The sequence below is a fragment of the Meriones unguiculatus genome, chromosome 10 (assembly GCF_030254825.1).
Source record: "Meriones unguiculatus strain TT.TT164.6M chromosome 10, Bangor_MerUng_6.1, whole genome shotgun sequence".
NCBI lineage: Eukaryota > Metazoa > Chordata > Mammalia > Rodentia > Muridae > Meriones > Meriones unguiculatus.
This window is the reverse complement of record NC_083358.1, coordinates 17,017,883-17,042,164: the sequence shown is the minus strand read 5'-3', so window position 1 is coordinate 17,042,164 and position 24,282 is coordinate 17,017,883. Positions and strand designations below refer to the sequence as shown.

The 24,282-nt window shown below is 47.5% G+C and overlaps 1 protein-coding gene across 2 annotated transcripts in view; it reads left to right on the top strand.

The window, feature by feature from the left end:
• Positions 1–24,282, top strand: part of St3gal2 (ST3 beta-galactoside alpha-2,3-sialyltransferase 2) — a 49,842-nt gene that overhangs the window by 11,997 nt on the left and 13,563 nt on the right. For both annotated transcript variants that reach the window (XM_021632530.2, XM_021632531.2), the window contains one exon: positions 22,457–23,772. In XM_021632530.2, the coding sequence (XP_021488205.1) occupies positions 23,431–23,772 (342 nt within the window). In that variant the 5' untranslated portion in view covers positions 22,457–23,430. The remainder of the gene's footprint in view (positions 1–22,456; positions 23,773–24,282) is intronic.

The following is a 24,282-nucleotide window of genomic DNA, read 5'->3' as shown; positions in this document are numbered from 1 at the left end:
TTTGCTCCAGAGCATTAGGAATGTGTGACTGTTCCTGGGTGGGGTTAGGGGTGAGTTTACATTTTGGAGATTACTTGAGATTCTCCGTGAAGATGAAGTTGGAGGGGATCTCACTAGATCCGGGGCTTTAGAATTGGGAAGAACATCTGTGATGAAGAGTGACAGCTCTCTGGATAGAGTGGACAGCTGCAGATGTGGAATGAAATTGAAAGATTAGGGAGAGATTTAGGTAGTCAAATCAATTGTACTTTAGACTGGCTGAGAGAGGGAGGGAATGTCAAAGGTGACTGAACACTCCAGGATAAGGTGGATCATAGAGTACCTTTTCCAGAAACCAGGAATACAGAAAAGAAAAAGGGCTGCATGCGAGCGACCTAGATCCCGTGTGAGTTTGAGGCCGTCTGAGACCAAATAGGGTGTATAAGATATATCATTTAAGAGGAAATATCCAGTCAGGCATGGTGGACGTGTTGAGTCCCAGCACTCAGGAAACAGAGCCAGGAAGCTCGGAGTTTGAGGGTAGTCAAGTCCACGTAGTGAGTTTCAGGCCAGTAAGAGTTATGTAGTGGAACCCTGTCTCAAACAAACAAACACAACAAAAAAGAGGCAGTGGGACTAGAGAGATGGCGCAATGGTTACGGGCACTGTCTGTTCTTCCTGAGGTCCTGAGTTCAATTCCCAGCAACCACATGATGGCTCACAACCATCTATACTGGGATCTGATGCCCTCTTCTGGGCAATATTCAGGCCCAGGCATTGAAAAGCCAGAGATGATTCGTACTGGTTGAGAGTCATTTTAGAAAGGACATCCCTCTGCATTATAGACCATGTCTAGCATCATATTCCTTTTTTTTTTTTTTTGGTGTTGGAGATTGAACCCAGGGCCTTATGCATGGTAGGCAAACATTCTACCAGTGAGCTACATTCCTAGCCAGCCAGAGTCGTACTCTGTTATCCTTGACAGTATCATCTGGTTTGGGGTATGGTATGGCTAGATATCGGATGCTGGGGATGAGGCCCAGTTATAAAGCCTCCTGCCGTATGTGCTCAGGGGGTTCTGGGTTTAATTCCTAGAAGAAATGGGGAAGGCACCCTCGGTTTCAGTCCCCAGGAGAGGACAGGGGATGCAAACACACATCTTTTCCTGTTGAATTTTCCCTGTGGCTGGGGATCTGGCAGTGGGCATGCTGATCCCAGGCCTCTCTAGAAAGTCATGCATACCAGAACCACCTTTAAAGAGTGCAGGTTTGAGTAGTGGCCCTGGTTTGAAAAGGACTTTGGTCCTGGCCAGAACCAGGCTACTACCAGGAATCCCAGAACATCAGCTCTCAGACTCTTGCTGCTCTCGTCAGCCTCTGAGCTGGGCTGACCTGACAAGGATATGGTGTTTTAAGTGCAAGTTCAAGGCATTGGCGTTAGGTAAGGCAGCAAGTGATATGCTAAGGGGCTTTCTAAGAGAGTTTAAGAAATGGGAAATGATGGTACATGTGTGTGATACTGTATCGGTTAGACTTCTTCAGTTATAAAAGTCCACCTTGCTAGGAGACACGTACGTTTGATCCCAGCACTTGGGAGGCAGAGGCAGGTGGGTCTCTGAGTTCAAGGCCAGCCTGGTCCACAGAGCAAGTTCCAGGACAGCCAGCTACACAAAGAGACCCTGTCTTCAAACACACACACACACACACACACACACAGAATGCTAGCAAGGACACATATATATCCCAGGAATGGGAAGATGAAGGCTAGAATATTATACATTCAAGGCCAGTCTAGGCTAGATGTTTAGGGCAGTCTCAACTATACTGCAAGAGCCTGTCTCAAAAGTACCAAAAATTAGCAGGGCATGGTAGCACACTCCTGTAATCTGGGCACTGGGGAGGTGGAGGCAGGAGGAATTTAAAGGCCAGCTAGGGTGGAGTTTTGTCGAAAACAAACAGCAGACAGTAACAAAGCCCCAGGTAGGTGAAGAACTAAGACAAACATCAGTGTAGCGATGGGGGCTAGGGGAGGCGGTCCAGTGTGCAGTGGTGATTCTTAGGGGGAACCACTTCCCCACCCCTGATGCTCATTCACCAGGAGTCATTCTTTCCGGGCATTACAAGGTAAAAAGCTAGGCAGGCAGGTTTTGGTCAACGGGGCTCCTTCCTCCTGTGGCCCAGCATAGTATCTGTGGTGGCTGGTGTTACAAAGGGACGTGTCTGAGATGCAGACACTTGCTGATGATGGCTTCAACCAGATCTCAGTAAACAGGATTTGGTCTAGCCCTGCCTGCATTTCACTCTGAGGCCACCTCCCCTGCTACGGTGTTAATTATTGCAGGGCCTGTCAGGATGTGGCTGGAGAGATATTTGTACTTCGTAGATTTTGCTGGGGATTTCCTACTGGGGCCTGTTGTGCCCCGCTGATATCTTTGAAATAGAACATCCAGAAGAGTAGGACAGACTTAAGTAGAAAGACAAAACTAGCACTCTTTGAGCCTCAGTTCTCTGTAACTTCCAGTGTGTAAGAGTAAACTTTTTTTTTTTTTTGAAACAGCTTGTCCAAGCCAGGACATTCTCAGACCTCAGCAGTGTGCCCTAGGTTTTGAGCTTCAGCCTGGGCAAGAGGAGACCTCAAGTTCAATCTTGAATAGGCTTCTTGCCTTAGCTGGGTTATTTGTGCCTGGGCCTCTGGCTCCGAAAGAGAAGACTGTTCCTCTGAGGGACTTTGGTCTATTTGAGGACATGAAATTTTATATTAACAAAGGGCCAGGAGCTCTGAGGCCGTTCTCACCAGCTCCTCCATTCTCGGTGAGGTAGGCTTTTCTGGGTTTTGGCCTGAACTCCTCTTTCATTATACCCATTTCACCGTCATGAACCTTTCCTCCCCTGCAGATGCCGGCAGCAAGTCCTTCCCTCCTAAACTGTCTGCCAGCCCAGAATGGCAGTTGTATTCTGTCTGCCCCGTGCCGAGTGTCTAGGCCTGGCTCAGTCCCCTGCCTCTTTACACTTAAAGCACGCGGAGTCTCTTGCTGCCTGTGCTTCCCTCTCTGTGGGGCCAAGGTGCACAACCATTACGTGTTTAATCAGTGCCAGGAGTTTTGTGAGATTAGCAGAGGGAGGGCAGGCACTGTCAAACTCACTATACAGATGGAGGACCTGAGGCTAAACCAGAAAGGTGTGATTGGCCTAAAGATAGACAGCTGTGTGGAGAAGGGAGTCTTGGAACGGAGGTCTCTCTTTCTCTCTCTCCATTTTTTTTTGGAGATGAGTTCTTATGTAGCTTAAGTTGGTTTCACACTCTGTACCTGAGGATGACCTTGAATTCCTGATCCTTCTGTGTAACAAAAGCAGGGATTGCAGATGGGTGCCGTCATTCTCCACTTGGTCTTTTGTTTCTACCATTGACTGTAAACGGTCAGTTCTGGGCTGGGGAGAGGGCTCAGCTGGTAAAGGGCCTGCTGTGCAAGCATGGGGACCTGAGTTTGGATCCAGCACCTGTGCTCTTCTGTTTGTTTTTTAAAGCTAGGATTAGTTGCACAGCACCTATAACTTTAGTGTGTGTGTGTGTGTGTGTGTGTGTGTGTGTGTGTGAGCGAGTGTGACAGGTGGATCTTTGGAGTTTGATGGTTCCCACTCTTGCCAGCGAGCTGGTACGTGATAGGGCCAGTGAGAGACCCTGTCTCAGAATATAAGGTAGAGATCAAAAAAGGAAGACACCCAGTGTCCCCCTCTGGCATGCTCACACAGTATTGAGGTGGTGGTGCTGCTGCCTTATAAGTGAAGGCAAAGGGCTCAAAAGCACACCCTGGACCTCACCCTGTGCTGCTCCCCAGATCACCTGTGCCTGGGGTCTTTGACGGCACCATAATCTTGGAAATCCCTGTGGTAGACTAGATGATACAGTTTGTTTTCTGGGAGCCATCATAATGGACTGAGGCCCATGTGCCCGTCCAGTCCACACCAGTTGACAGCACTAATGCCTGTCATTATGGATATCATTTTGGCAAGGAGTTCAGAACATGGGACAGACCCAGGAACATGAGTCATCCTTGAGGATGGGCAGTGGAGACAGGGAGAGCCCCTTTCTTCGCCCAAGCTGGATTTCCTCACCTGGAGGAGAGGGTCAGAAACAAGGAGAAGGGTCCCCTTTGTGCCTAATCATGGCAGCTGATGCTGCTGTTTTCCAGAAGTGGGAAAGTGATGCCCTAGCAACCAGAAGCCTTCTCAAGCTGGTCACACACTTCCTCGGCTCCTCAGTGAAGAGGAAAACTGTCAGAGGCTGGAGAGAAGTGGAAGTGTGAACTGGGCCTCTGCCCCGCCCTGCCTCCTGGGGATAAACTGATACGTAAAAATCTGGGCACAGAGCAGAGGGGAAGTTACAGATGGCACCAGGCTGCCCGTGGACTCAGAAGAAAAGTGTGTTTTCTTGTTTGCTTACTCTATCTTGCTCTCAGTCTCCATCTCTGGCTTTCTCTTTCTAAGCAGGATCTTTCTCTGTAGCCCCTGCTCACCTAAAACTCGTTGTGTAGACCACACTGGTCTTGGCTTTTCAGTGATCTCTCTAAGGCATGTGCTCTCACACCCTGTATAAAGAAAACTTTGAAGGTCTCTGCTGACAAAATGACACGGTGACCTAGCAAGGGCCCCACCTCTAGTCTCTGTTGTCGATGTCACTGAGCTTTTCTGCCTCCAATCTGGAGAGGCATGGGTGTGGAGGTGGGGTTGGCATTGCTTCCCTTAAAGCTTCTGGTCCTAGCATGGATGCAGACATCTTCGAGTTTCTATTAGCATAACTACCACAGGCTGACCTTTTCAAAAGTCATTACTAAATATAAAAGGAGAACAAAAGAAAGCTAAAGATAGTGTGTTCAGAGAACACAACAGTCTGGCCCACAGAGTACAAGTTACCAGTTTGTTCCAAGGATGTGGACCCTGTTCTGATTTACCACTGCCTGAGACAGCCATCTTTAGGACCAGCATACCCTGGCATGCCTTTTGGCCTCAGATCTGTCTCCCTGTCTAGACACTCTCAGTCACTCATACCACTGCTAACCTTTGCTTCTGCCTTACTTCCTCCTATCTACCCAGGGCTCATTTGCTTTCTATGTGTGGGGGTGCCTCATTCCTTGGTCTACCAGGGGATTGGGGTTTACATGGCTGTGCCTTCTGGCAGTGTATCTTAGCTGAGTAAGCCTTCGCTACACTGCTCTTGACACCATGCTCAGGCCCTGGATAAACCCCAAGCTGCCAAATGAAAGGGCTGGTGGTTCTTCAGCAACTGATCTTGGCAGGAACTGTAGGAGTCTCCCCACCTGGTTCCTTCCTCCCACTGGGCCACAAGAATAGAAACTGATAAGAAGTTGGCTTGGTTGATGGAAGTATATTGGGTGGGTTGGCAGAAGGATTTTTTTTAGATTTAGAGGGGAGGGGGAGGTACTTTGAAGTCATCTGGTCTTGATGAAGGAAATAGATAAGCGCCTGACCACAGAGTGAAGTTTCCAGCCTGCAGCTCTGTTCACTGCCTTCGATTGGAGGGGGTCCAAGAGCCAGACAGGTTTCCAGAGCCCAGACTGCTGCCCAGAGCATGCAGTACCCCCACAACAAGCCAGATGTGCATATGGACTCACAAGAAATCCAGAGAAACTCTGCCTCAGGCCAATGTGAGGACAGGACTTTTAAAGAGATTAAATGTTGGGTATAGATGTGCACATTTGTAATCTAGCACTTGGAAGTCTGGGGCAGGAGGATCATAAATTTGAGGATACTCTGAGTGTACAGAAAAATCCCATGTCAAAAAGAGCCGTGGCGCATGCCTATAGTCCCAGCACTCTGGAAGGTAGAGGCAGGCAGATCTCTGTGAGTTGGAGGTTAGCCTGGTCTATAAATTGAGTCCAGGACAGCCAAGGCTACACAAAGAAACCCTGTTTCAGAAAAAAAAAAAAAAAAAAAAGAGGGTAGGGAGACTGTAGCATAGGGAAAATGTTACGTATGTTACATCCTCAAGAGTGCTGTCTTCCTTCCCTCCCCTCTTCCTCCCTCCTTTGTGACAGGGTCTTACCATATAACTCTGGCTGGCCTTGGATTATGCCATATAGACCAGAATGGTAGAATGGTTTCCAACTCCTACAGATCCACCTACCGGCACCACACTTGACTAGGGCTGCTGCTCTTCTTCCTCTTTCTATTGCTGCTCAAGGGCCGTATTTATCTTATGTGTCTGACTGTTTTGTCTGCATGTATGTAAGTGTACCATGGGCATTCATTGCTCATGGAGTCATGGCAAGATGACTCCATGGTTAAAGGGACCTGCAGCAGTGAAAGCCTGACAACATGAGTTCGGCTTCAGAACTGACACAAAAGTGGGGGACAGAACTGACTCCACAAGGCTGTCACACACACGATAAATTAAAATTTCTTTCAAACTGATAAAAATCTTAAATATTTTTTTATGACTTATCACCAGTAAATGTTTGGTTTGCATACCATTTTATGCATAGAGATTCATGAAAATGTATCAAGTGAAGTAGGATCATAAGTAGAATGAATTTTATGAGACCTGTTCTGGGGCTGGAGAAATGGGTCTGGGGTTAAGAGCACTTACTGTTCTTGCAAAGGAACTGAGTTCGGTTCCCACTGCCTACACAGCAGCTCACAACCTTCTGTGAGCTTCCTGTTCCAGGGCAGTCCGTGTTCTGGAGCATTTTGAGAACATAGGTTCTTCTTACATACATGTTGGCTGTATGTATATATGTATGGAGGTATGTGAGTTCAGCACTTTGCTATCAGCCCTGGATAGGGTTGGGCAGGCCTGAGCCTTTTCCAGTACTCCCTGGTAGCCTACACCTGTAATATTAGCACTTGAGAGATAGGGCAGGAGGATCAGGAGTTCAAGATTATCTTTGGTTGCATAGTTAAGAGGCAACAGTCATTTGTAGTTTCAAAAAAAAACAAGACTAGAGAGGTCCTGACTCAGTGATTAAGAGCACTGTCTTGCTCCTGAGTTCAATTCCCAGAAACCACATGGTGGCTCCCATCCATTTATACTGGGATCTGATGCCTCTTCTGGCATGCAGGTATACATGCAGATAGAACACTTATATGTGTAAAATAAATAAATAAATTAAAAACAAAACCAGAAGCTGGAGAGATAGATGGCTCAGCATAAGATGTCAACTTAACAACCTCCTATAACTCCAGTTCCAAGAGATACGACGCCCCCTTTTGGCCTCCACAGGTACTATCATAAACACTTTCTTTCTCTCCCTCCTTTTTTCCCTCCCTCCCTCAAACAAAAAAGATTTCGTAATTTTTATTTTATTTTATTTATTTATTTTTTTTTGAGACAGGGTTTCTCTATGTAGCCCTGGCTGTCCTGGAACTCTCTATGTAGACCAGCCTGGCCCCGAACTCACAGAGATCCACCTGCCTCTCCATTCACCACCATACCTGGTGATTTAGGAATCCTTTAATGTTGATAGCTAAGGATTGAAAGATCAGGAAGTGCTCTTCCTGCCACATCCACCATTTTTTATGAATCCTCCTGGCTGGATGGGGCTGATTTAGAAAAACAGTTAGTTGCCTTATGGCCCTGTCCACCGCTCTTTTTTCCTTGGTTGCATGTTCTTGCTGAGAACTGGTGTGGTCAGCCTGGAACTACCTGATTCCTGATCTGTGGGCGCATGGGCTGGAGAAGAGCCAGGTAACCCACCGAGAAGCAACCTGCCCTGCTTGCTTTGATCTCTTCTCTCCCGGAGTGGGTGTTGGAATGTGCTCAGATCCATTCCGTGTGTCTGTCTCCATCTAAAAAGGGTTGATTATGTCACCCTTGCTGGCCAGCAACCCTCCTGAGCACTGGAATTTAGAGCTTATATCACTACACCTAACTCATTCTTTGACATTGCTTTTAATCTTCTAAAACCAGGAGAAAGAATCTGTGCATACTGGGGAAAGCAGGGGTGAAGGGGAGGGTGGAGGGGCAGGGGGGAGGGGCATTGGCCTGGTTAGTTGCTGAGCAGAGCCAGGAGTGCCACCCTGCTGGAGCCACAGAGAACCCTCACTTCTTGAAGCCCTGGCTCTTTCCTCAGCGTCAGTATCCCACAAGTGTTTGTTTCTTTGGGATAAGCCATGGGGACACATCACCAGCCCCATAAAGAGAGTGCCAGTCTTGAAGACGGGTTGCCCCTTGGTCAGCCTTTGGAAGGGCTTCCCTCCCAGAGGAAGCCTAGCTAGTATAAGGGGTCCTTAGAGCAAGCTCACTGCTCTGCTGCAGGACAGAGGAAGATGACCTCACTGTTGTCAGAGAGGAGCCACAAAGCTTTGTGATCCGGCTTGACAGGGAAGGACATGTTAGGGCGGGCCGGCTGCCAGTCACTTGGTGTGGAACCAAGTAAATACTTCTTGACTGACCACACCCTCTGCTGATTTTTCCAGTGACTCAGAGCAGTGTCTGGATGGTGGAAAGCACAGGGAAGAGGACCCTGGAGCTTTTCTGTGGCTCCTCATTAGGCATCGATAGTAAGGCTCAGATCAGTCACAAAGTGACTAACAGCCATAGCACCTAGTGCTTTGAACCCTGTCTAAAATGAAAACTAGAAAGCACGTAGTCTCTTCATTTTGAAGAGGCTGTAGTCAGGTGTCACTGTCCCTTGAAGATATTAAAAGAGCCTCAAGTGGGAGATGAAAGCCTCTAGTCCGGACCATGCAAGCTGCTGTCTGGTTTTCCTTCAGCCAGCATTTCTCCATCTCAATTTCCACTTCCCCAAAGCCCTCCGTAGAGCCCTGAGGCTTTGTACATGCTAGACCAGTCCTCTGTCAACCTAGGTGCACCCCAATCACACACACTCCTTTTTGCTGAAACAAAGTCTCATGTTGGTCTCTCCTTCAGTTCTCTCCCTCAGTCTGTAGCCATACCCTGAATACATCCTGTCTCGTCTGATTTCACTCCCTGTCTCCTGCCTTTAGGGTTTCTATGCATCCTCTGTTCCTCCTCATGTCTGAGGCTTCAAAGGGAATCCTCCTGCCTTTCCTAGATTCCTACCGTTGACTTAGGACTAAAGAGCCCCAGATATGTGATAGCTCTTGGGGAGCTATTTAGAATCTCTGTTCTATCTGGGCTTGGTACACATGCTCATAATCCCAGCACTCAGGGAGTCAGAAGCATAGGCAGGCCGCTCTCTGTGAGTTCGAGGTCAGCCTGGTCTACAAAGAAAAGTCCAGGCCAGCCAAGGCTACACAGAGAAACCCTGTCTCGAAAAGCCAAGAAAAAGAGAGAGAATCTCAGTTCTGTGTGGTTAGATGAGGTGGCTGCTGGGTTAAGAGGTGACAAACTGCCACACAGTAAAAACAATGCTTCTGTTCAAGGTAGGAGTAAGGGCCAACCACGGCACATCTGTCTCCGAGACCTCTGTGTTCCTGGAAGCTGGAACGTGTCACCATGTAGGGTAGCAGTGCCTGTGATTGGTCAGAAAGACAGTTGGGGAGCAAGACTTCGGCCCCTGAGGGAGGTCATTCTCAGGGTGGGAGAGCTGATAGACTCAGGGGTGGGGTGGGGTTATGTGCAGGGTTTATGCCTCAGGATGCTGTCCAACATTCTGGGGCTGTAGGCCAGGAATTACCCAAAGTGATTGGAAGCTAGACAAACTGTAGCGTTCAGCTCTCCCCACCCAGGATGACAGTTGGTATGCTGAAAGAGTGACATTCTTACCTTATAGGCAAGGACATAATCAGAGAGGTCAGATGGTTAATAGGTGACCAGTAGCAATGCCAGAATGTGAATCCATGTTTTGCTAGGTACTTATGGCTTTGGGGGGCTTTGAGCTTAAGTGGATAGAGGATTGATTTTTTTTTTTCCAGTTACTCAAGAGCCTGAGGCAGAAGGATCATGAGTTTGAGGCATCTCTAGGTGACTTAGTCTTAATTTTTTCATAAGCATACAGAAAAAAAAATCTGGTGGTTATTGGTAAGTGGTAAAGTACTTAGCTTGCATTTGTAACTCCCTAACACTGAACGATTAAAAAATTAGAGAAAACTCATCCTTGTATATTTTGGGGACAAATATAATTATCATCTCTGTTGGTATAATGTTCTTTTAAAATGTATATGCCTTACCCTTATTAATTCAAATGCTGATTTCCCCACCCCCAACTCTGTGGTTTCAATCCGGATATTGCATTGTGATACTCATTCTAAGCATCCTGTCTCAACTCTTATGTAAACAGGACAAAATAAAGCAACTAGATACAATGGGAGGAGCCAGAGGACAGGAAAGAGGGGAGGAGCCAGAAGGCAGGAGATGAGTTGGAGGAGAAGGGGTGAGAGGAGAGCTAGGAGAGCAGAGCTAGAGGGAGATCTTGGAGGACGTGGAGCATGAACCAGACCTAAGATTTCACAAAAAGCAAGTATAATGTGGTAAATCTAAATGTTAGGAAACTGAGGGCTTGGAGGTTTAGGAGGGAGTAAATATTGCCCAGCATTGTGTTCTAGGTTAACTAAAAACCCAGTCTCTGTGTGGTGATTTGGTTATACAGCTGCTGAGGATTAACAGCAACATTACCAGAAGATAAACCAATAGTAAATTTTAATAACTTCTTACAACACATCTCTATCTGCATACTTACAAAAATATTTCAACTGGGCCTGCTGGCACATGCTTGTGGTCCCAGGATTTCAAGATTATCTTCAGCTACATAGTGAGTTCTAGACCAACATGAGGCTTTGTTTCAGCAAAAAGAAGTGTGTGTGATTGGGGTGTACCTAGGTTGACAGGACTGGTCTAGCATGTACAAAGCCTCAGGTGGCTTAGCCCATCTTGTAATCCCAGCACTTGGGAAGTAGAGGCAGGAGGCTCAGAAGTGTAGGAGTATCCTTGGTGACATAGCTAGTTCAGGGTCACCTTGGGTACATGAAACCCTATCTCCAAATAAGGTTTCAAAACAATCAGTTTTTCTGATTCTTAAAGCTTAAGGTTATTTATACAGAGATGATAGTTAGGCAAACATACATTGGTGCCATGATATTTTTATGTGTATGGGGGTTTTTATATGTATGTCTGTCTTGCTGTATGTCTGTCTGTATACCACATGTGTGTTGTGCTGACACCATAAGAGGTCACCAGATCCCCTGGAACTGGAGCCACAGAGGGTTGTAAGCTGCTTACTGGGTGCTAGGAACTGAACTCAAGTCCTCTGAAAGAGCAACCAGTGCTCTTACCCAGTTGCTTATCTCTCTAGCCCCCTTAAATGCCTGTTCTATATAGGCCTATACTAGATCATACAGGAGGACAGAGATGGTGGATTAAGTAACACAGCCTTTATGCCTTGAAATTAATTAATACATTTGATTTTGAGAACAGGTCTCACTGTATCTCAGGATGACCTGGGACTGACTACAGTTCAGGCTGTAGATTTTATATTTTAAGTGAGAGAGGTAGACACATTTATGGTTCTTTCATTTTGTTAGTTCCAGTGTAGACTCTTAATGGATGTGGGCTAGATATTGCTTGTGATTGGAATGAGTTCATATCCCAAGAGGGTAAGGTATGATTAGAAATAAGCTCAGAAGCCAGGTGATGGTGGCACATGTCTTTAGCCTTGGCAATAGGGAGGCAGAGGCGGGTGGATCTCTGTGAGTTGGAGGCCGGCCTGGTCTATAGAGTGAGTTCCAGGACAGCCAGGGCTACACAGAAAAACCCTGTCTCGAAAAACCAAAACAAAACCAAAACAAAAAAAAAAAAAAAGAAGAAGAAGAAGAAGGAAGCTTGGTTTTGAGATCTCTGAATGCTTTTTCTGATCATAAAACTGACCATGGCTTCATGCAAAAGATGATGAGTAAATTCTGAAGTGTCTGTCATGTAGACATACCAGAGAGACAGTCGGGAATACAGTCTCTTGGCCTGGAAAAGGCATGCTGCACAAAAACAAGGACCAACGGCAGACCCTTCAGAAAATATGGAGAATAGGTAAAAAGCAGAAGGAAATAGAGAGGTCCGGAGAGACTAGAAGGTATGTTTACAGTTACTTGAAAGTCAAGAGTGTTGGCAGTAACAAATGGAAGTAATCAGAGCAAAGGCAGGGTCACCGGAGTCATTGGCATGGGTGCCTGGCAGCCCTAACAAGCCGGGCTCAGCTGGGCATCCTCATTAGCCAGGTAAAAGCAGGAAAAGGAGAGTCATTCCATGTGGCCGAATTGGGAAGGAGACAAAGAGATCCAATGATTCCCCCCCCCAAGTTTGTTTTGGGTTCCTGTTGTGAGGTTTACATCTGAGTAGAGGGCCACAGTTATTCAGAGCTATGAAACCCAATCAAGTTGCCCTGCCCGGGCACTGTCTGAGCAGTCTCTGCAGCCAGGTAGTGGGAGAAATTGTCAGCATTGTGGGAAATCTCTTTCTTGGAGACAGGTTCCCAGTCTGGCTAGCACCAGGCTTGAAGCCTTTTCTTCCTATAGAAGACAATAATCTGATCACCAAAATAAAAGACACAAGTGTTTCTTCCTTTTTTTTTTTTTTTTTTTCAATGCAGTTTATTCAGGAACCTTGAACAATCATCGGACCCTGGGGAAAGCCAGCCCACAGCTTATATAGCCTCTGGGTAGCCAACCCCAGCGTGCCACGTGGGCAATGCAGATAGTTCCACATACATGGAAGCAAGCCAGATCCTCAGCCTTAGCCAAATGTGGAGTTGTTTGTGACAGAGAACACTCACCATCGGGAAGGTGGAAGGCGGAAACCAGCTCCATCTTTAAGGCGCGGCTTTATGCAGCTCTCTAGTTCCCCCTTTTAGTTTTAGACGCATCAGGCAAGAGTAGAGGTCTGATCTCTGATATTAGAAATAAATTGGGACTTTGTACCGATGTTCATTTAGGTGTCATCCACCCAAAGAGCATCAGACCCGTCCGATACCTTTTTCTCAGAGGTGGGACCTGGGGCATCAACCCGCCCCAGAGAAGACATGCTCTTCTCTGGGTCGAAAGCGGCTGACCCTGAGTGCAGTGCTTAGCTTCGCATCCTGAGCATAACATTTTAGCTTTTTATGGTAGCCAACCATGCTTGGGGAGACTGTCCTGCTTCAATGGCTGTAAAGGCCTGAATGATCATGGCTGCATTACGCTGTTGTGAGACTCTAATCTTGCATATACACCACAGGCAAACCAAGGAGACCAACACCAGAAGGCCTGCTAATACTCCCATGCCCGCCCATTCCTTCAGATGATTCATGGCTGCAGCAATCCATGGTGATAATCCTGTGGCTAGTCCTGCGTCCACTCTGGTAGAATTTACTGTGATAATGGCCACTCTCAGGTGCTCCATCGTAGTATCGAATTCTCCAGTCCAATTACCTAAAATATAGCTAGACAATTGTTTAGACAGATTTGCAGCACAGGAAAAATTCTCATGTTGTATGCTAGTGACACAAAGTCCAGCATACTTCCATTGACAGCCCGGTTGAGCCATTTGCCATAGGGTATCAAGTTGCTCCTGCACGAGGTCAATCCTCTGATTGAACACCACCACTGCTAGTTCTAGAACTGGTGCAAGATGTTCCAATGAGGGGGTTAAGGCTTCTCATAATATTTCCTATAAGCCCACACCTGTTTGTTTATATCCCCCATTTTTATTCATTATTAGCCAGATAGAGCCAAGTAATTGTGGTGATGATACTTGCTTTTTTTGCCCAATGCTGGAATGCTAGTGAATTTAGGTATGCCCTGGTTACTCGCATGCCTCTCTGGGTGCCTGTACCTGTTGATGCCCCTCACACTATGGCTCTCTTCAGACATTAAAGGGATCTTGGAACTACAGCCGCCACTGTTACTGCCATCTCATTGGCGGCTGTTGGAGCTACCACCGTGGCATTAGCCATGAGTCATACTGTGCAGACTACTCAGACCCTGAATAATCTTTTAGCCAATGTAGCTCATGCCTTAGATGTACAAAAAGGAATTAATGCTCAACTAAAAGGAGGCTTGATGGTGTTTCTTCCCTTTTTAAAAAAGACTTAACTTACCTTAAAAACGGTATGTGTGTCCTGTGTGGGCGTGCACATGCGCACACAGGGGCCTGCATAGTCCAGAAGAGAACACCAAATCCCCGGAAGCTGGAGTTACAGTTGCTTGTGAGCTACCAGGCAGCAAGCATGTGAACAGAAAGCTTTCTTTTCTCTCCTGACATTTTTCTACTTGAAATGGTGCAACATCTAGAGCCCAGCAGCCTTTTCAGAACTATAGGGTGAAAGAAACATCCTACACTCTGAACATGGCAGAGGAAAAAAAAATGATATAAGGTCCATATTGATACTGGACTTCCACCATGACCCTGGTGGATTTATGTTTCCATAGTTCTCATTATCAACTAATTCAGTTCTCTGTGTATACGGCTCAGAACTGAAATCAGGTCCTTAGACACACTTCCTACCACTAGCCACAACCCCAGCCACAACTGTAGTTACATCATCATTAATCAAAATTGCAATCTCTCTCTGACCCCGCCCCCTTCTCTCTGCATCTGTCAGTACAACCTCAAATCCTAGGTGCAAGTTGTTATCTGACGTCCATCTCCCAAACACCTGGGACTGTGGACACTTGCTGGAATGCGAGGCTTAGCGTGTCAATTGGAAAAAGTTTTGTTTTTGGTTTTTTTTACATTTATTTATTGGAGGGAGAGGACAGGCATGCCGAGGTGGAAGTGTAGCGATAGAGGCCAGTTTTTGAGAGCTGATTCTGTCCTTCCACCATGTGGGTTTTGGGTTCTACCTCAGGCTGTCAGACATGGCAACAAACATCTCTACTGCAGAGCCATCTCACTGGCCCAGTGCATCAGTTTCTGCTAACTGTTGGTGTTAGCAACCTGTTCCTTCCTCTAAGATTGTTTTTCTCTTTCTTTGTTTTATTAGTTTGTTTATTGTTTTTTGTTTGTTTGTTTTTCAAGACAGGCTATTTTTTGTAGCCCTGGCTCTCCTGGAACTTATTCTGTAGACCAGGCTGGCCTAGAACTCCTAGAGAACGGATCATCAGCCTCTCCTCCTGACTGCTGAGATTAAAGGTGTGTGCCACCATGCCCAATTACTTTCGGTTTCGTTCTTTCGTTCCTCCTTCTTTCTTCTCTTTTTTTTTCTTCTTCTTTTCTTGAAACAGAATCTCACTATGTAGCCCAGGCTGTTCTTTAACTTGCAGCACTCTTCCTGCCTCAACCTCTGTGCTGGGATTACAGATGTGAGCAATCTTGTCTGGTTTAGAGTCTTTCTTGTTGCAGCAGCTCATCTTAGTTCCAGGCTGTAAGGTGTTAGCTCCTAGGTAAGCATCCTGAAAACCAGCCACTTAAAAATAATAGTCAATAGCAACTGTTTTCATTTTTTTTTTTGGGGGGGGCAGGATTTTTCAGTGTAGCCCTGGCTGCCCTGTAGGCCAGGCTGGCCTCAAATTCAGGTTCACCTGCCTCTGCTTCCCAAGCGCTGGGACTAAAGACATGCACCACCAAGCCCGGCAATAGCAACTTTTCTTCAGCTTGCTTTTCCAGGCCCTGAGTTTGAGTAGTAGCTCCAAATTTCTGTTTCCAATCTTAGACATGCAGGCCTGAGGGCCTCAGCCCTGCTTTCTTCTCTGTGTTCTGGCCAGTTCTTACCCGTTAAGAATGCTTAAACATTGCGATTGTGGTGAGGGTTGGGGCCAGTGTGTGTGTGTGTGTGTGTGTGTGTGTGTGTGTGTGTGTGTGTGTGTTTTCTAGAATTTTATCCATTTATGTATGACTGCTGTGTTTAGAGTATAAGTTTACAGTGCCATTTTGATGGGATGCATTGGATTAAACTCTTCCTATCAGGGAACTGGGGATCCCTGCCAATACCAGTCTCTTGGGAAGGAATATCAAAGCATCTCTAACAAGATTGATAGAACTCTAGCCAACATAGGAAACAGATTGACACAGCCTGGGGCAAGCTGATGACAAGCACCAGTTAAAACTGCTCTCCTGTTCCTGTCTTCACCTTTAGTCCAGTTCACAGCAGATAAGGGAGGGCATGCTGCCCTGACAAATAGGATCTTTCAGATAGGAACTGAACAAGATAAGAGCTCACTGGGCAGGGCTAGAGAGATGGCTGAGAGTCAAGAACAGCCCTTGTTCTTCCAGAGGTCCTGAGTTCAATTCCTAGCAACCACATAGTGGCTCATAACCATCTATAGTGAGCTCTGGTGTTCAGGCAAAAGTTTGTATAAATTATAACTAAATCTTTAAAAAAGAAAGAAAGAAAGAACTTACTGGGTGGCTGGCATGTCTTTAATCCCAGCACTCAGGAGTCAGAGGCCGGCAGATCTCTAAGTTCAAGGCCAGTGAATTCCAGGACAGCCAGGGCTACACAGAGAAACCCTGTCTTGAAAAACCAAAACCAAACTAACCAATCAACCAAAAACAACAACAAGTCACTGTCAAGAGCAACTTCTATGATTTCCATAGCACTTGGCAATTTCAGCCTTTCGCCTGGTCAGTGAGAAGTGCTTATTGGCCATATGGACGCACTTGAAGAAAGTGCTCATTTGCCTCTTTTCAAGCCCCATAGCTTTTCTGCTGAGGTGCAACTTGACTTTTTTTAATATTTATTTATTTATTATGTATACAATAATACCTGCATGTCCACCTGCAGGCCAGAAGAGGGCACCAGATCTCATTATAGATGGTTGTGAGCCACCACGTGGTTGCTGGGAATTAAACTCAGGACCTTTGGAGTAGCAGTCAGTGCTTGTTATTAACCTCTGAGCCATCTCTTCAGCCCGCATCTTGACTCTTTTTGAGACAGGGTTTCTCTGTGTAGCCTTGGCTATCCTGGGCTCACTTTGTAGACCAGACTGGCCTCACAGAGATCCACCCTCCTCTGTCTCCTAAGTGCTGGGATTAAAGGCATACACCACCACACCTGGCTCAAATTGGATTTTTAACTTAAAAAAAAAAAAGCCATAATTGTTAAGTGCATTAATTAAAAAGGGATGGAGTAAAATAAGGTAGAAAAATTAATTGCTAACTCACACCAAGCCTCTGTCATTTTCAAGAAAATCACACCATTGAAAAGCTAGGTTTCGGGCTGGAGAGATGGTTCAGCGGTTAAGAGCACTGACTGCTCTTCCAGAGGTCCTGAGTTCAATTTCCAGTAACAGATGGTGGCTCATAACCATCTGTGATGGAATCTGATTTCTTCTTCTGGTGTGCCTGAAAACAGAGTGTTCATATACATAAAATAAATAAATAAATCTTTAAAAAAAGAAAAGCTAGGTTTCTGAAACAAGGGCCATTCATGGAGATAACCTAGAACCTCTGCACAGATGTAGCCCATGGCAGCTCAGTGTCCAAGCGGGTTCCCCAGTAATAGGAACAGGGGCTGTCTCTGACATGAACTCATGGGCTGGTTCTTTGATCACCTCCACCTGAGGTGGGAGCAGCCTTACCAGTCTACAGAGGAGGACAAGCCAGTCCTGATGAGACCAGATAGACTAGGGTCAGATGGAAGGGGAGGAGGACCTCCCCTATCAGTGGACTGGGGGAGGGGCATATGAGAAGAAGTGGGAGGGAGAGTGGAATTGAGAGGAGATAGGGGAGGGGGCTACAGCTAGGATACAAAGTAAATAAAAATAAAATAAAAAGAAAAAAGAAAAGCTAGGTTTCAGGGCTGGAGAGATGGCTTAGTGGTTAGAGGTACTGAGTTCAATTTCCAGCAACCACATGGTGGCTCACAGCCATCTATAATGTGATCTGAAGCCTTCTTCTGGTGTGCAGGCATACATGGCAGATAAAGCACCCATAGACTTAAAATAAATAAATCTTTAAAAAAGGAAAGAAAAGCTAGGTTTTGGGGGCTGGAGAGGGCTCAGCAGTTAAGAGCACTTACTGTTCTTGCAGAGGACCAGAGTTCAATTCCCTAGGCCCATATTGTTGAAAAGAACAGACACCTGAAAGTTGTCCTTATTTTACGTGTGTAAGTGTGTTGACTGCATGTCTGTGAACCATGTGTGAGTTGTGACAGAGAGGGCATCAGATTGTTTAGAACTGGAGTTACAGATGGTTGTGAGCTACCATGTAGACACTGGGAACAGAACCCAGGTCCTTTGAAAAAGCAGCTAGTGCTCTAAATTGTTGAGCCATCTCTCTAGCCTCAAGAAAAACCTTGGGGTTCAAAACGCATCCTGATGTTTCAGTAATAGACTGTGGTTTGCTGCCTTCAGGAGGAGGCTTTAGGATACCTCCTCAGGCGGTGTGGGAGTGGATGGATAGAGCGCTGCCTCCCACCCCACCCCTGCTCCCCATCCTCCGTGCCTTATTTTGACATTTCTTGTCCTGCCAAGAAGGTTGCAGGTTGTGTTCAGCCGTGCTGATCTGAGGCCGTACTAGCCTGTGTTTCATTAGGTTATTTCCGTGCCTGGCCTCCAGGGATCTGACCGAGATGGGCTCTGACGACATTGTAGCCTCCAGGATAGTCCCTGTTGTTTCCCTTGTCAGTACCCTTTGCTCCAGTTCCCACTGTGCTGATAAGGTCCTCCCTTGGGCTTTCACTTTTAATTTGTTCTGGGGGAGCCTCCTCTGATCATGCAGTTCCTGACTATCAAAAAGCTTGGGGAAGAGGCAGGTCCATCCAGTGTTCAAGGCCTGACCTTCTGCCTCAGCCTCCAGGGGGCTACTTTCTCTACTTAGTCTTAGGGAGCCTGAGATTAGTTGGGTCTCACAGAAATGATTACTGTTATACAGTCTTTCCAAATTTACAAAATTTGTGGCCTCAGACCTCTTATAAAGTCACAGCAATGAAAAAGTCCGGCATGGAGACGCATGCCTACAATCCCAGCATCTGAGGAACTGAGGCAAGAGGATTGCTGCAAGTTCCAGGCCAGCCAGAACAACATCGTGAGACACTGTCTTTGGTTTGGATCGGTGTCCCACATACATGCACCACCCTGTGTCGCTCAGCCACTTGAAGTATGCATTTAAAACTCTCCCCCACTTGTTTATTTGTGGGATGGTGGAGGTCAGAGAACAACCTGTGGGAAGTTGGTTCTCAGGACCTACCATGTGGTCCCTCGACTCCAATGGTCCAGCTTGGTATAAGCACCTTTACCTGTTCAGCCATTTACTGGCCCAGTGTGCTAATATGTTATAGCACAGGCTGGCCTTGAACTCTTATAGTGTTGGGTTCACAGGTACGAACCACCACACAGAGCTCCAAAGTAATCTCTAAAGCTCAGAAAACTGTTTAAAATGGAAACACTAACCATATTGGTTTTAACTGTTAAGTGGGAAAGTAGAAAACTATGTCCAAATCCCTGTGCTTCTCCCTGCACTTCCAAAGCTCTTTTCCTGAGAAAGCAGGTTGTCCCACACAGCCCATTTTGTGCCTAGAAACAATGAAAGCCAGTCATGAAGCACTTAGTTAAACCAACTATGAAGAAGTACAGTTTGGTCTGCATTCATGGTTCAGCAAGCATCATGGGCAATTGATTCTCTTGGATCTTGGATGGTTGATTGATGCCCACGGCATAGACTTTTTGGAGAAGCTGTGGTTTCCTAGGAGGAAAGGCAGAGACAGGTTGGATTTCTAGCAATTGAAATTGTTTATTTATTTATTTTAGACAGGATCTCGCTGTTTAGCCCAGGCTGGCATGGACTTACTATTGTAGACCATGATGGTCTCAAACTCACAGAGATCCATTTATCTCTGCCTTCTATGTGCTGGGATAAAATGTATGGTGTTGTTTTTAAAGAAAAACTCAAACATTTGGTTTTACCAGTAAAGACTGTGAGCCAGATGGTGGGGTAAAAACCTGCTAGCTCAGAGAGGCAGAGAAAGCACCCAGATGATCTTCCTGCTCAGCTGACATCCCAGAAAGAAAAAGCCCTTTCTCCTTCTTCACTGTGACTTAAAAACCCTTCAAACTGAATGTCCCTCCTTTCTACTTCCTGTGCGTCTCTCTGTCTGTCTTCCTCTCACTCTCTGTGTTTTTTTTTTTTTTTTCCTATGTTCACTCCCTGTCAGCTGGTTGCTTGGTTTGCCTCTTGAACTGTGGTTGGCTTTATTAAACCATACAGAAAGCTCTTGCATTAAAGTTGTGTGCTAGGGCTGAGCCACACCACTAGTAGAAACAGGTTTCTCCGGCATGCAGTCTTGCGGTGCCCAGCGTGATCAGATATCCTGCAACAGTGGGTGCCATCAAACCTGGCTTTGTTTTTGAGCCCCCTTTGATATTTTGAGACAGGGTTTCTTTGCCTATCCTAGAGCTGGATCTTTAGACCAGGTGGCCTTGAACTCACAGAGATCTGCCTGCCTCTGCCTCCCCTGTGCTGGGATTAAAAGTGTGTGCCAACATTCCTGGCTAGGGAGCCACTTCTTTTCTTCTGTGATATAGGTTCCAGGGATTGAATTCAGGTCTGCAGGCATGGTAGAAATTACCTTTATCTCGAGCCATCCCAGTGCCTCTGCCCTGTCCTCGCTCCCCTCAGTCTTGTGCTCACAGGCTTCTTCTAGCACTCTGGCTTTTCTCAGGCGATGGGATCAGACCAGGGCTCAAAGCTCACTGCCACACAAGGTCATGGCCATCATCAAGCACTTTCACATCTGTAAGCACCATTTTCCCCATCTAGGATAATGTCTTCCCTATTGTAATATGCTAATATTAGTCCTTGATGGCTCTGGGGTTTAGCTCACTGAAGAAATTTGAGCCATCACAAACTGAGGGGGCAGGGAGTTTTGTTTGTTTGTTTTCCTTTTTTTTAAAAAAAATTTAATATTTATTTATTATTTATACAGCATTCTACCTACGTGTGTCCTTATGCACCAAAAGAGGACACCAGATCGCACTATAGATGGTTATGAGCCACCATGTGGTTGCTGGGAATTGAACTCAAGACCTTTGGAAGAACAGACAGTGTTCTTCACCTCTGAGCATCTCTCCAGCCCCCTTGTTTTCCTTTTTTAAGTATGTATTTATTTATAGTTTCTGTGTATGGGTGTTTTTGTCCACATGGATGGCTGTACATCTGTGCATGCTAGGTGCCCCAGGAGGCCAGAAGTGGGTAACGGATCCTCTAGAAATGGAGTTACAGATGATTGTGAGCTGCCCTGTGGCTGGTAGGACCTGGACCCTGGTTTTCTGGAGAAGCATCCAGTATTATTAACCACTGAGCCATCTCTCTAGCTGCCCCTTTTAATTGATCCTTGTGTATGTGATGGGGGTTGTGGGGATACATGAGGACTCAAATGCCATCAGCTGGAGACAGCTTTGTAGAGACAATTCTGTCTTCCAGGTGGGTTCCAGGGATTGGGCAAAGGCTGTCAGGTTTGTGCAAGCACTTTACTCACTGAAACATCTTGCTGGTTCTCTTGGTTTTTGTTTGTACTTTGAGACAGAGTCTCGGATCTCTTGTAGCCCCCCAGCTGGCCTCAGATTCACTACTGAAGAGCCCTCAGCTCCTTATCTTCCTGTGGCTTCCTCCTGGGCTTGCAGGCTGCTGTCCTGGCTGCCTTTTCTTTTCCCTCCCTCCTTCCCTCCCTCCCTCCCTCCCTCCCTCCCTCCCTCCCTCCCTCCCTCTCTCCCTCTCTCCTTCCAAAAAAACACAGATCTTAAGACTTTGCCTACCACTGCTGCAGCAGCCAGAGAACCCTAGAATGTCTGGCTGGAGCTTTCAACAAGGAAGAGCCAGGGGTCATGTCAAAACCTAACTCTGGCTGGCTAGATTTAAAGAGATGGTTTAAGAGATGGCCATAGCATGGATTTAAGCTCATTTCCCTCAGGCTAGCACTCAAACAGCTCTGCAAGTGTCTGCTGGGACAGCATGGGGCCTCTGGCTGCTGGGGCTAACAGGACTCTTAGAATTCATTTTGTCCTCAGTATGTAGATGTAGGTACCTGGCCAGAGGGCTGGTTGGTGGTTGTTCCAAGGCCAGAAGCCCCTATCTCCTGACATGTTTTTCCTGTACAGCAGAGCGGAAGGATTGTTCACGGTTCACTGAACCAATCAGAAATGTTGCCTGTAAAATCCACACCTGAGAGATCAGGAACAAGTTCCTGCCAGCCTCCCATGGGCACTAGAAGTTCCTGAGAGTACTCTGTGGGGGCTGCCATTATCCTCAGATCTTGGGAGCTTCTCTGGGCCAGTTTCTCCTCAGAGTAACTACCCAAAGCTGGAGTCAGAAAACCTTGCCATCAGGCCCAGGGGAAATTAGCTTATTTGTTTATTCTTAGGCTAAACAGTGAAGGTCCTGTGCTAACTCAGACCCCAAGCCGGGAGTTAGGCAGAGTGTTGCTCCCTGTGTATGGTTGTAGGAGAGAGCCCTTTCTATTGTCTACCCATTTGTTAAGGGACATTTCTTCTACTGCTGGCTTTGTCCCCTTTGAGGCTACGGGCGGTGTGTGTGTGTGTGTGTGTGTGTGTGTGTGTGTATAAGAGAGAGAGAGAGAACGCATGTGTGTGTGTTCCTGCTGTCTATCTGCATGTTCTTTTTCCTCTCTGAATTTCAGGGTCATGCTGTGCTCCTGACAGGTGAGGAAGAGCCTGCCAGGGGATTACTGCTGGCAGAAGCCAAGGGCAGGACAGAGTCACCCCAGAAGCAGGATTGGGCAAGACAGCTGCGCTGCCGTGGCCAGCAGTCCCAGGAAGGAGTCTGGAGCCCTGGGGAGGAACGCCACACAAGCTCTGCTGACCCACATGGCTCCCGAGGACCCCACAGCAGGAGTAGGTTGGTGAACTCCTCTGTAACTGCAGCTGGGTCTGCAATCCCCAGGAGAAAGGACCAGCACCTCCGATGGGAAGCAGCAGACCGGAAGCTACGGAGAGGAAGGTCTTGATCTTTGCAGCAGTTTCCTGACGTCCATGAAGATTACTGGTTTTCTCTCTGGTCTCGGGTCAGGCTCCTTTCCCCTGGCCAAGGAGTTTGGGTCAGGAGGGCCTACAAGTGTGGAGAGGTCTGGCACATGGAATGCAGGCCTCCTGAAGCCCGTGTGCTCTCTCTGCTGTGATCAGAGTTCCAGGGCTTCCCCACTGCGGGGGAGGAGGGGCTGCCTCAGCGTCTGCTCATGAGCCACAAGGACCCCGACTGCTCCAGACTGGACCTTTTCAAGCCGCCAAAGAGGGGGGTTCCCGGAGCTGGCAGCCAGCACTCACAAGGGACTAGAGGGCTGGAATGGACTGACCTCTGCCTTGTCAGGGTCGCAGGAGAAGCAGAGCCTTTGTGGCCCAGCTAGTGACTGAGAGACCCAATGAAGCCCTAAATAGAGGCTCCAGTGGCTCAGGGACGGGGGGAGGGAGGGGGGCTCTTCCTGTGGACGTTCTTTCTCCTTTTACCGAGGGAGGGTGTGGCAAGATTCCCCTGCCACACCTCGTGCCCCTATGCCCTTTCCACGTGCTGCCAAAGCGAGCAGGCTGCGCCGTGGCTGGCCCCATCGTGGGCTGGGAAAGGATTGGCCACGGTGACAGCTGCCCTGTGGCCAGCACCATGAAGTGCTCCCTCCGGGTGTGGTTCCTCTCCATGGCCTTCCTGCTGGTGTTCATCATGTCCCTGCTCTTCACCTACTCACACCACACCATGGCTACCCTGCCCTACCTGGACTCCTCAGGGGCCCTGGGCGGCACACACCCAGTGAAGCTGGTGCCGGGCTATTCGGGACTACAGCGCCTCGGCAAGGAGGGGCTCTCGGGGAAGAGCTGTGCCTGCAGTCGCTGCATGGGCGATGCCGGCGCCTCTGACTGGTTTGACAGCCACTTTGACAGTAACATCTCGCCTGTCTGGACCAGAGAGAACATGAACCTCCCCCCGGATGTCCAGAGGTGGTGGATGGTAAGAACCGGGGGCCCTCCCGCTTCCCTTTCGCTGCCTGCTTTCCAGAGCTGGTCCTCTTTGTTTTGGAGCCACTCTGACAGCCCCCTTCTGGACCCAGGCTGTCTGTCCTATGACTCCCAGTGCCCTGTCAGAGCAGGAAGCCCGTCTGTTCCGAGCCGTAGGCCTGGATCACAGATTGCCGACAGGCAGGATGAGCTTTGGCTCGGAAGGAAGAGAGAACTGCAGTTGCGCTTGTACGAGTCCAGTGTAGAGCCCCTCCCCTAAATGCCGTTGGCCTAGGTAGACAGCACAGGCGACCACAGCAGTCCAAGTGATAAAGTCGGGACCTGAAGGCCATGCCATAGATGAAGGGGTGCCTCTTAGGCAGCAGGTAGCCAGCCCACAGCTGCAGCAAGCGCCATATGCTACTCCCTCCAACTTCTTATTTTTCCAAAATTATTCTTATTAGGCGCGTGCGCATGTGTGTACGTGTGCACGCGTGACGTAGTGGGGGATGTGCAGGTGCTG